This window comes from Haemorhous mexicanus, chromosome 4 (assembly GCF_027477595.1).
Source record: "Haemorhous mexicanus isolate bHaeMex1 chromosome 4, bHaeMex1.pri, whole genome shotgun sequence".
In the NCBI taxonomy this organism is placed as follows: Eukaryota; Metazoa; Chordata; class Aves; order Passeriformes; family Fringillidae; genus Haemorhous; species Haemorhous mexicanus.
Window position 1 is genome coordinate 60,300,672 of NC_082344.1, and position 13,149 is coordinate 60,313,820.

Consider the following 13,149-nt stretch of genomic DNA (forward strand, 5'->3'; position numbering starts at 1 on the left):
ACAACACAGTATTCATTTGTGATGTTAGGAGATGCATTCTAAATTACTGTCTAATTGACTGCTGTCTTAGTGATAGTTGTTTTATAGCTGACAAGCCAAAATGGTTTCTCAGAACAAAACTTTTTCTACTCAGTGCATTCTAATGGTAGAAATGGATCCAGCCATGATTTTATTCCCCCTTTGTATGAGAAAGAAAGTACATCATCTTTGGTACCTATTGCTAGAATTCCTCATAGTATAAAGAACAGGCTTTGGGGTTGACTGCATTTATGTTTTGCCTGCTGAGCATCTACTGATAAAGGTCTCACCAATAATTTAATAGTCATAGTTGAGTTTCTTCGCAGTTTTGCCCAAGTTGTCTGCCAGTTTATGGAATAAAATGGAAAATGGGCTTTTGATCCAAGCTATATTCAACAAAGAAACATTTCAGCAATGTTCTTGGAATAGGTGAAAAGCTGGGGAGAGTTGAGGGGGCTTGAAGGGTTTGGTACATTTCTTTTTTTGAGGTACATGGTTTCAGATTACCTCTTGGTCTCTCAGATCTTCTGCTCAGAGGAAGAGGGAAATGCTTTCTTGTAAGGTGACTTGAGATGTCCATAATTCTTTCTGGAACCTATTTTTCAGCTGCTTGTTCTTCTAGGTATTTTTAGTGTTAATTCCCATGGCCATGGTTTTTTAACACAGGAACTATCATTGCCTGTGTTAGTTTCACATTTTATTTTCTGATATATAAGTGTTGGACGAGCAAAATGCATTTGTTTCAATCAGGCAGAAGAAAAGAAAACAAAAATCTCATATGAAGCTCATTGAAAATATGGAGCAACAGTGATGTTGGGCTGTGAAAACCCCTTTGTCAATCTTCAGTGACATCATTTATGTTTCAAAGTCATTTGTTAAAGAGTTGAATGAGATGGGGATGAGTGCAGCTCTCATCTCAATGGTAGCTCTCTACTGTTTTTCTTTAGATTTCTTAATGATGGAAAAGTTAGCATATTTTCAGAATTACTTGCCTCTTTGGAAAAATTAGTAACTTAGAATTATTATTGATCACAAATAATATCCTCTGCCTAAGTGGTACATAATAGTCGATCATTTCATTGTACATTAATGCACAGAAACTGAAAGTGACTATAAAACATCTACTTTGAGGTGGATGCTTTATTACATTTTGTCTTCTTGGGCCACATCTCTTAATACTTCAAATAATGTATGGACTATATATTAATAACAAGTTTTAAACTGCATTTTTTTAAGATTGCACAACATTTTTGGGTGATGAAGTGTTTTAAGTTATATGGAGTGTTATAAAACCTATCATTTATTGTACTAAACCTTTACGGTTGAACAACTAACAGCCTCTGCAGAGAAAATACTTAATCAGTCCGACTGTAATTTGTAAATCACACTCAAGAGAGAAATTTACCTTGTACCCAGATATTCAAAGGCATCTACGTTAGACCTGTTATTTTATAGGCAATGTCAGAAGACTTTTTTTTTTTCTTACAGAACTGTTATTTTTATTTAGTTTAAATTTACTTCAGTCAGTTATAGCTACTTCTGAAGTGGTTCCAGCTCCATTTTTGAACACCTTATTTTTCTGGAAATAACACAGGTATACCAATAAATCCTTAGACGAAGTAAATTGTAACTAAGATACAATTTAATTTCTATGCTACCGAGGATTGCAGTTTGCTTGCTTGTGTTGACTTGGATCAATGTTTGCTTGTGAACATCATGGGGTTTTTTCCTTAATTTCTCCTCAAGTGTGGAATTGGTATGCATTTTTTTCTTGCTGCTGCTGTTATGCCTTATGTTCAGTATGTATTAACTATTAATGATTTTTTATAAGCTCCTTCATTTACTACTTTATATATTATTACTATTTTTCTTCATGCATACATTTCTGAAACCAGGAAAGATGTTGAAGTAGAGGTGTACTTTATTTGGTTTTCTGGTGAATACCCAGTACCTGCCGTTTTTACAAATTATAACTTATTATTTAGGTTGAAACCTTTTTCTCTTTGAATAGACGGGGAAGTACTTTCAAAGGCTTTAGGATGTGTAATTTTAATGCTTCACGTTAAATTTTACTGGTTTTGTGGGCATTCCAATTTGTGGATGATTATTGTTATTACCACCGAACTTGCACTCTTGCAAATGTATATAGTGGTTTTGTGTTAAATGTTGTGCCATTCTTGATGGAAAGAGTCATTGAAATACACATACATTTTTTAAGAGTACCTGTGCTTCCTTGGTTTCTACGTGTCTTTTTAAAAACCAGCCCTGTTTCTTTTGTTCATTTAGTTTATCACAGCTGCAGGCGAGGGAAAATTTTCCTTACTTTCTTCCTGTGAGGTAGCTTAATGTATTGTACTACAGAACTATGTTTTTACAAGAGCACATGCTCTTCACTGACACTCTAGTAGGTGTTACAGGCATTATAGCAACACAATAGCAATTTATCAGTATACATGTAAGTATTTTTTCCCCTTCTTCCTTTGCACCATTCCTGTGATCAGTCTTCACCTGGTGTTATCTGACTGTGTAGGATACTAGGTTGATCGCACTTGTGGAGTTGACATATAAACCAATCTCCTGGGAGTTGCCCTGGATAAATCTGTAGTTTAACATTTGCTGCTTGAGGAGCAGTGGGCACCAGGGATAGATTGAGATGAGCTGCAAAAATACATGGTATGATTGGAAGGTGAGAGGAAGGAATGGAATCTCCTCATTTTAACATCAGAACATGTTACCTTTGTTGAATGATTGAAGGTTAACTTCAAGAATTTTCAAACCTTCTTACCATCAGGCTGGAAATGAAAGGGTTTTCAAGCTGTTTATTCAGCTGTCTTGACTTTGTGTATGTGAGATGAGAGAGAGAGATTGAGTCAGAGCTAGATTTTTTGACAAAAAATGCCCACTCTGTGTTTGTCTAAACTATAGAGACTTGAGGTAATCTTTGAGAAACCTGGAGAAGAAAACTACATAATATAATATACAATTGTGTCAAAATTATGCTTTTTTCATAGATTGCTATATCTGTATTTTATTTTTATCAAATTCATTGTGTTTTGAAGTATTAATCCTTGTCATTACATAGTAAATTTTATGCACTGGAGGAAAGAGTGGGATGTGTGTGTGTGTGTTTGGTTTATGGCTGTTTTAAAAGACATCTGAAAGACGTAGTGGACTTGGAAAGAAATCTCATAGTGTGGCACCTTTAGGTGCAGAAGTAGTTCTCCATCCTGAAGATGTAATTGGTGTAAGTGAAGAAATGAGGGGACATGTTGGATGTGAAGGATGCATTTGACAGAGAATCTGTCTGGAATTGAAGACTCTGTAGCAGAAGTTGTGGAACAATCTGACAGTGAATAAATTTCCAGGACAAGATGATGTGACTGAAGAGCTTTTAGAAGAACTTGGGGATGAAATTTCTGAAATCTTGCTTAGAATGAAGGTGATTTTTGAGGACTGGAGGATAGCAAATGCTCATTTTTAAAAGTTCATCGCCATTTGCATGGTTCCAAGTCTGATGTTTGTGTTGAAAAATCAATAGAACTTAAAATAAATATATTGGACCCCTGGATAAAGATAAAGGTACCATGGAAAATTTACATCATCTGTAATGAGAAGCTCTTCCCCACAGTCCTTTGGAGTTCTTCAGAGTCAGCAAAATATTTACAAGGTTGATCCAGCTGTTATAATGAAACATGCTTTTCTAAAAGGTGTGTCTGTCCCTTGCCAAAGGCATTTGATGAAAAAAGTATGTCAGTCTTAAATGGAGGATCATCAGATGAGCAGCTGACTTGCTAAAGGATAAGAAGAGGGTGTGGAAGTAAATCCTTCTCAGTGGAGTGGAGTCATAGAGAACTGTAATGCACAACTTATTTCCTAATGACCTGTAAAACAGCGTGAGTAAGGGGTTGACATAGTTGAGTGAGTTGATTGATGTAATAAGGATGAGGATAAAGTGAAGAAATTTGGAAGAAGTTTGTGAAAGTAATTGGGCAATAAAATGGCAGCAGCAGCACACTGTAAAAAATTGAAAAATTTATTGGGGACAAAACCACTGCTGTCTTATATAAGATGATGGGCATTGAGATGACTAGAAATCTTAGATTCTTAGCACAAGTGATAAAGGCAGATTATACGTTAGGAATTGCTAGGGAAATTATAGGAAACAGAACGTCATTATTCCAGTATGTAGATTTGTAACTTGTCTGTGTGTTGTGTACTATTTCCGGTCTGGTGGTCTTACCTCACAATTTTTCTAGTGTAATAAAGCTGGAAAGAACTCAGAAATTATTAAGGTGGCACAAATGGCTTTTGTGTAAAGAATAATTAAGTAAAACATGGCTTTTACAAATGGAAAAAAAGACATCTAGTTTTGTACATAATTGCACATAGTAAAAAGAGGGTAAGTGGATTGATTACTGTGTGTTCCGCTTTTTAGAAGTGGGGAACATTAAATAAAGCTGGCAGGAGGTGTTTTCAAAACAAAAGTGAAATGAAGTATTTTTTATGGATTGGAGAGTTGTACTGCGAATCCTTTTGTCAGGAGTATTGCAGATGCCAAAATTTGACATGATTCAAAAGGAAAATGGGCTGTTTTGGTTTGGTTTGGTTTTTTGACCAACAGAGAGCTATGTGGTTGTATAGAAAGCAGGTCCTAAGTAAGGAAGTATCAGCCATCCAAAGAATTTCCTACCTTGAGGATAATTATCTGCTGTGATCTGTGCAGATGGCTGTGATTGGAGGATGGAGTGCTTGGCAAGATAGGCCTGATCCAGTTATTTCAAAGGAAGAAGGAATTTGTGGTTGTGTTGTCCTTTAGGAAAAGAAAGGATAGATGAGTGCTTGCTGAGCTTATTTGCAGATGTTTTAAGAAGATTGCTTTGAGGAATAGGATGATTGTGTGAAGGATGGCTGGGAAAGGTAGTACAGTCCGGGCGAAGTGCATGTGTGTATGTGGCTAAAAAGAGGAGCAGAGGAAGTGGGAAGCAGGCAAGATACTGCTTGGTTTGGAAAACCAAAATGGGTACAGAAGACAAAAATGTTGAATGTACTGATTTGTTCTTTAATACTTAATTTCTACTATGCCACTTCTGGGACTTATTAGAATAATCTTAGATGGGTGTTCTTCCTTTCAGATGTTATATATGTAAGCTTGCATGGTACTTAAAACAGATGACATACAAAACCTTCTTTTTCTCCTTCATAATATTTAAGCAGTGCTGTTGTATACACCTCAAGAAAATGAGCTAGGCATTGTAGTTTGATAGAGGCTGTTAAACAAAAAGAGTTACAAAGTAAGTGTAAGCTGTAGCAAAAAAATTGTTACCAAACTTATAATACATTGTTCTTGATTGGTTTTGTTTACAGGATTTTGAGTAACAATAAAATAACAGAGTTGAAGAATGGTTCCTTCTTTGGATTACACCTCCTTGAAAGATTGTAAGTAATTCTTGAAAAGCTATTTTCACTTTAAAAATCAAGTGTATACTGTTTGCTTCATTAATTCTGAGAACAGGCTGTCTTAAATAAGGGATCTATTCTTTATTTTGATTTATTTTTTTGTGATTGAAGAGTTAACATAGCTAAGTGTTCTCTTAATATGAATTATTCAATAGTATAAATAACAACAGCAAATCAGGGATAATCTCACCTGCAGGTGAGAGGGCAGTTTCAGTGGGAATTTTACTAGAATGCTGTGATGGCTGGATTTGCTTTGTTGGTTGTTTCATTATGCAAACAATGTGTTGTAGAGAAAATTACTTCTTTAATTTCTTAAATGTCAAACTGTTTATTGAACAGTTGCAAAGTATATTCGCAGGAGAAGCATATGTATTAGAGCTCCTAAGAGAGACTGGATTTATTAAAGATTTGTTGTTGACGATTATTTTAAGTTTTACTGCTTACTTCACAGCTTTGGTATATGCCAAAGGTACAGGGGGATTGGAGTGAATCTGATGGGAGTAACTTCTTGGCTATCTTTTGCTTCCTGTTTTCACTTTCCTTACAGATGATACATTGCCTATGAGATAAGAAGGAACATTGTAGCTTCTCTTACAGTCAGCCTTTTTCCAGCTGGTAGAAGGTCAGGATTGGCAGGTTGATCTACCTGGGAGCAAGCATAAACTTTAGAGATAAGGATTTTTCTAGGCCATTTGACTGGGAAAGTAGCCAGTTTCATAATCATCTCACAGCATCTAGGAAGAGTTCCAAACGACTTTTGGCTTCAGGGAATTAAAAGTATTTTATTCTTCCTCTAAAACTCGAAAGCTCCAATCCCAGTCACGTGACCTAAATAAATTCAAACACTTCTACCATTCCCTCTCCCACATACCAGAAGAAACATCTTTTCACTGCCAGATGAGCTTTAGTGCAGAAGTAAATTGCTGTGCCAAAGAAGCAAGGTTATCAGCAGTGATGGCATTTGATTAGGTAATAAAGGCATCTGCTGATGGTTGTTATTTGTTGAAACCCATTACAATTTTCAGACAGGAAATACTTGAAACTCTAGTTAGTTTGAGATAATGATGTAAGTTTTCTTAATGAATCCAAATCCTAATTTTCTTTAAAATCATAAGAATGCAGCATTCTTCCATTTAACTCCTGTCATTTGTAAGGGGTTTTTTGGTTATTTTAATATCTTCTTTCATGAAAAGGAAAAGAAAGCAGCAAGGCTGGCATTAAGTTTTGAGCATTTAAAGTGAGCTGGGATAGCAGTGTTTTAGAGGGTATGGTAGTCTCATCAGAATGAGAACATGCTTTATTGTGCACTATTGTAGGAGTTAATGCATCAACCAAAGATTAATGATGTCCAGGTGTCTTCATTATAAGTGGAGGGATAACAAGTGTGCTACACTAATTATAAATGATAATTTTTTTTTTCTTCCTTTTGTACATGCAAGACTTGTTTAAAAGGCATAGATATTTAGCCACAGTAAATTTTTCCTCTTTAAATATTTCGTGACCTTGGACAGAAACTACTATTGTAATTAAAATAGTTTTTCAGACTTAAATAGATAATCAATAGTAAAAGGAAGAACAGTTGAAAGTCACATTAACTATTTAGGACATTCACATTATGTTAAGTAGTTTCAAATTATTTTCCTGATGTTCATTGTGATAACTTGCATGCCTTGAAAATTGCATTTTTTGACATTTTCTTGCTTATTTTTATTTTGTCTTACTACTCCTACTTTCCTTTGTTTCCTTATGAGTGTTTTGTGCTTCGTAAACAAGCTCCTTTCCCTGCATTTAATTTAAGAGATGTCATGGAGATAACAGAAATAAATTCTCAGTATTTACATAGTTAATTCAGACAGTATGATTGTCACTTTACTGCTTACTAGGGGAGAGATTCTGTATGCATTTCATGTTTCTTTGTTCATTCCTTGTGGTGTTACACTTGATAGGAAAAACATTTGCCATTTCACTGTAGTGGTTTTCAGGTAGAGATTATAGATGTGTTGATATGAGCCAGCAGTGTGCCCTGGTGGCCAAGAAGGCCAAGGGCATCCTGGCCTGGATCAGGAATAGTGTGGCCAGCAGGAGCAGGGAGGTCATTCTCCCCCTGTACTCAGCACTGGTGAGGTCACACCTTGAGTGCTGTGTCCAGTTCTGGCCCCTCAGTTTGGGAAGGACATTGAGATGCTCGAGCACATCCAGAGGAGGCAACGAGGCTGGTGAGGGGCTGGGAACACAAACCCTGTGAGGAACGGCTGAGGGAGCTGGGGGTGTTTAGCCTGGAGAAAAGGAGACTCAGGGGTGCCCTTATCACTCTCTACAACTTCCTGAAAGGTGGTTGTAGTCAGGTGGGGGTTGGTCCTTTTCTCCAAGCAGCAACTGACAGAAGAAGAGGACAGTCTCAAGCTGCACCAAGGGAAGTTTAGGTTGGATATTAGGAAAAACTTTTTTACAGAAAGAGTGATAAAGTATTGGAATGGTCTGCCCAGGGAGGTGGTGGAGTCACCATCCCTGGATGTGTTTAAAAAAACACTGGGTGTGGCACTTGGTGCTGTGATTTAGTTGAGGTGTTGGGGCTGGGTTGGACTTGATGATCTTGAAGGTCTCTTCCAACCTAGTGATTCTGTGATATATTTAATTAAAGCCTTTAGAACAATAAATCAGAGGAATATGTCAGGAACATGTATCTGCATAATAATTGATTGAATTTTAATCAATACTGACAACTTTATAATTCATCTATTAACATACTAACCTTTTTTCTCCTGTTCAGTTGTTGAAAATTTTAATGAAAATGTGGACATTTTTAAATAGTTTCTGTCATTGTATTAATTTTTCTGGTAAATTTGGGGACATGGTATTTGTAGCTGGCAACTTGTTGCACTTCAGGTCATCATTTTACTCAAACATGTTATCACTTGACCTCATCCACTTCAGATAATTCTCCTGTGTTACTATTGAAAGGGATATAGTTTTGGGGCATACAAGCAACAAATAAAACAATGAGCAAGTTCATTAAAAATGGCGGCCCCAAGGTAGACATAATAAGTCATAGTTTTAAGAAATAATAATATTTACAGATGTGCTAATTTATGATAATGTGAATTTGCTAATGCATTATTTTGTAAAGAGGATGATAAATTTACCAAAATAGAAGTTTAATTTTACTGGAAAGTGAAATGTATGTTAATTAGAGTAGAAAATGACTAGCTTTGTCTACACCTATTCTTACAGGAAAAAAGTATGCAAATAAGAGTAACCTGGTCAAAAATTTTAACAAATGTCTTAAGTGGTAATAAAAGTGTCTGTACAAAAAGATGCTAAGTATTTTAATCTCCATTTTATTTTCATTTTAATTTGTAATTCAACAAAGGCAAGTGCAAAACATCCTGCACCAGGGGAAGAGTAGTCCCAAACACCAGCACAGGCTGGCACTGACCTGCTGCAAAGCAGCTCTGCAGAGAAAGACCTGGGGCTCCTGGTTGACAACAAGATGTCCATGAATCAGCAGTGGTCAGGAGGACCAATGGTACCCTGGGAAACCATTGCCAGCAGGTTTAGGGAGGTGATCCTGCCCCTCTATTCAGCCTCAGTGAAGCTCATCTGGAGTTCTGTGTCCAGTTCTGGGCTCCTCAGTACAAGAGAGACATGGAGCTCCTGGAACAGGCCCAAAGGAGGGTGACAAGGATGCTGAAGGGACTTGAACATCTCTGTTATGAGCACAGGCTGAGGAAGCTGGGCCACTTCAGCCTCCAGAAGAAACAAATGGAAGGGGAGCTCATCAATGTCTGTCAGTACCTGAAGGGAGGGGTGGCAGGAGGATGGAGCCAGGCTCTGCTCAGTGGTGCCAAGCAGTAGGACGAGATGCAACAGTCAGAAACCGATGCACAGAAGTTCCACATGAACATGAGGAAGAACTTCTTTACTGTGCAGGTGACAGGAGATAGAACAGCTTTCCCAGGAGTCTCCCACACTGGAGATACTCAAGAACCATCTGGGTGCAATCCTGTTCTATGTGCTCTGGGATGACTGCATGTGGCAAGGAGGTTGGATAAAATGACCCACTGTAGTCCCCTTCAACCTGACCCATTGGATGGTACTGGGAAACATAAAAATTCAGTCATAAGCATTTGTTTGATTTGCCCACAAAAAATGTACACCACAGAGAGCCAATGAAAGGATAGGCTGACTTTGTAATGTGTGTAATGTATAACTATTACTATTAGAGAAATTACTATTTCTGTAATTTCTTACCTCATGCTCTTCCTTCATTTCCCTCTTGAGAAAGCATTTCATAGAGGAAGAGTCCATGGTAGCTAACATGTTTCCTGTCTAACATTTACTTTCAAGTAGTGTTAAGGAAGAAAAGATAATTTATCCAGTGGTAGGTAAGAAAACTTAATAATGTGTACATGTCAATATATATGTATAAGCATAGTTTGTGACTGCAGGATGCTTTATTAATAATTAAGACAGTCTTCGTTGTGCTGAGACAGAAAGCAGTAAATTTTTGAATATGTATACATGCACTTTTAAAGCATAGGTAACTGTTTCATTACAAAGTGTAATAAAATTAAAGGGTTTTTTTGCATAGAAAACCATATTTAAATATAAGTAATCTTTCATTAAGTTACATCTCAACAAGAACATAAGGCGCAAAAAAATTTTTGTTGGTGAGTTGCTATTTTTTCATTTATTTATGGCTTGGATAAAGGGCTGTTCCAATTTGACAGAACAGTATCTTCTGTCATCAGAGTGGTTAAACAGTTGTGTGATAGTGAAATCTGCATCCTGTGAGCTTTTCTTTCAGGCCTTTATTGGATGTCACAGTGGGGCAGTTGATGTAATTTAGTTGTAATTTGAGCCAGAATTTGGGGTACATGACTGACCTCAAAACATCCCTTGAAACCTGTTTTCTACTATCTTAACATCTGTTAGTGGCCTTCACTGATGAATATGGGGAACCCCTTATTTACAGTGTTATTTAGATTTAGGAGAAAATTAAGAATCTTTTACTAGATTCTCAGTGTAAGATTGCTCTACTACCTGGCTTGTGATTTGTGTTGTTATGGGGGTGGAGGTTTTTGTTTGGTTTTTTTGGCATTTTTTTGGTGGGTTGGTTGGGTTTTGGGGGGAGTGGGGGGTAGCATTTTTTTTTGTTTGGGGTTTCTTGGTTTGTTTTCCTTGTTTTGTTTTTTAGAAGGGTTCTTGATGGTGGAAGATAAAGTTAGTACAATATAAATGATGCTACCCTAACTCAAATCCTTTTCTGCATTTCTTTTGGAGAGATTTTCTTCCATTTGGACAAATACGTATCTGTAGATATATCTTGTTGGTTGAACTTTGCCAAAGAAAAATCAAAATCTGAAAAGATTACCTTCCTCTTGCTAAAGCTAAAATACAGTTTATATTAATGTATTCATTGGTGTTAAAAGCACCAAAAACATTAAAGCCAAACACAACTTTCTAGTAAGGTTGTCTCCTTGTCTCCTCCACCTCTCTTTTATGAGAGAAATACAAGTCTGTTGGTTTAACCACCACTGTAATTCCTTCATTTAAAGGCTGTCTTCCATGCTGCAGTCCTGGTAGTTCTACCAGCCTTTGTTGCATTAACATCTTTCACTGTTTCTGAAGAGCAGCTAGAGATGTCAACACTGTTAATTTTGAGATCTTTTGGTATCTCTTTGTTTCACAGATTTCCTCTGCAAATACTTTTTGGTAGATTGATATACAGCTAGTGCCTACCCAAGGACTACCACTGCGAAGGATAAAAAAGCCCAACCAAACAGAGACTCCCCATCTGTTGTAGTTGCAGGTTGAGAAAAGTCTTAACATGTTGGGCATTCACTGATATGAATCTATTGCAGTGGATTTATGAAAGAGGTGTATCAGAGAGTACTCTTTGAATTTATGGAGTTAAATCAAAGAGCCCTGATAGTCTAGACAAGTGGATTTCCAAGGCATTTTGTGAAGGTTTTTCTCCCTCAGTGGTTTCAACAGTAAGGTTTTCAGTGGGAGTTACATGATTTTAAATAAAAATTTGAAATATGAACAGTAAGTGTAATTTTTCTTCCTTACTTCAAAGATTGATGGTAAATGAGTGATGAATACCTTTTATTAGTCTCAGATTTGCCATGGTCTGGTATACCAGGGTGTTTATATGCCTGAAAGAGCCAGTTCTTCAGACTCCTGCACTGGAAGAATTTGGCAGTTCCTGCTGCCATAGCAAGGGAAGAAAATAAAGTTAAGAGAAGTGTGTAGATGAATATTAATTTACTGCAAGGTTAATTTAATGTATTTCAGGTATTTCAGATGTTTAGGTATAGCGTTCCAGCATGATCCATGTGCCATGATGCTGTGTGTTGTACCATGATTTGTTAATCTGTCTGCAGGAAATGCTGTTGTGAAATCTTGGGATGAATTATATTTTTACTCATGTATATGTGTGTGATGGTAGATGTAATCCTCTTGTACCGTTCTCTTTCAAGCAGAATTATTAATGTAATGGTAGATGTAGGAGATCTTTTTTCTACTCTTGCAAATTTTATCGCTGCTTTTGAATGCAAGTGCTATTTTTCTTTTCAAATCTAGAATGTTTGGATATGACCAAGGAATGAGAAACTTTATGTATAGTAATAAGTGCCTGTGAAGTTTCAGATAGCAGTAAAGTAAAAATCTATTGTGACTAGGGAGGTGGAAGTAATTTTAGCATTTGTGCAGTGATAAAGTTTGTTCAAAACTAAGTGCTATCAGCTGCTTTCTGTGACCTTTGAAATTAAGCTGTATCTGCAGAATATCTCAAATTAGGAGTTAAAACTCCTGTATCACTTGTACAATTAATAAAACAGTTTAATTTAATGATTACTTTACATTTCTCCTTATAGTCTCTGGAAACTTAAGATTTAGAAATTTGCTTTGAAATTTTTTCACCAGCTGTATTTGGGATTTTCAACGAGGGCTTTGCTATTGTGCCAGCAACATAAGTGGAAAATTTCAGTGTTGGGTCTTCAGTGTATTTTCAAGATCATATTTTGCTTTTTTTGGTAGATGTTGGGCACTGCTGAAGTATTGAAAATTGAATAGACTACAGAAGACAACATGTGCTAGACAGTATCATACTGTGTAATAAACAAGTGTCACCCTGCATAGCTGTAAACTGTTCACACTGTGGCAAAGTATCTTTGAGGCTATATCATTTCATGTGATATGAACTGATAGAATGTTTAATGGAATACACGTGCTGTTTGTGCTCCTCCTTGTAGCTAAAATACAGATTTTTCCAATTTTGAAAGATGCTATGTTGGAGCAAGTAAAAATGTGTTCTTGGGTTTTTTTGTTTGGTGTTTAGTTCTGAGTTGTTTTGGGGGGTGGTTTGGTTTGGGTGGGGTTTTTTGACGTTCTCAAGCAAATTGAGACAAGTTACATGTATCTTTTAAAAATATCTCTCTTTTAAAGTGTAACTTTTGGTAAATGCTATGTCTTAATTTTTCTCCACAGGGATCTTAAGAACAATCTTATTAGTACCATAGATCCAGGAGCTTTTCTGGGGCTTTCATCTTTGAAAAGACTGTAAGTAGTATATCTAGCTAGTCAGTTTAAACAAAACAAATAAAAAAACTTCTCAGAGAGAGTAAGTCTTAGCTTCTGGAAGTTCAGACAGCAAAGTTACTATTTATT

General features: G+C 36.5%; 1 protein-coding gene across 1 annotated transcript in view; it reads left to right on the forward strand.

Moving 5' to 3' along the window:
• The window catches only part of ADGRA3 (adhesion G protein-coupled receptor A3), a 54,895-nt gene that overhangs the window by 9,144 nt on the left and 32,602 nt on the right, over nucleotides 1-13,149 (forward strand). Inside the window, exons 2-3 of the mRNA XM_059845079.1 lie at nucleotides 5,383-5,454; nucleotides 12,970-13,041. Coding sequence (XP_059701062.1) covers nucleotides 5,383-5,454; nucleotides 12,970-13,041 — 144 coding nt within the window. The remainder of the gene's footprint in view (nucleotides 1-5,382; nucleotides 5,455-12,969; nucleotides 13,042-13,149) is intronic.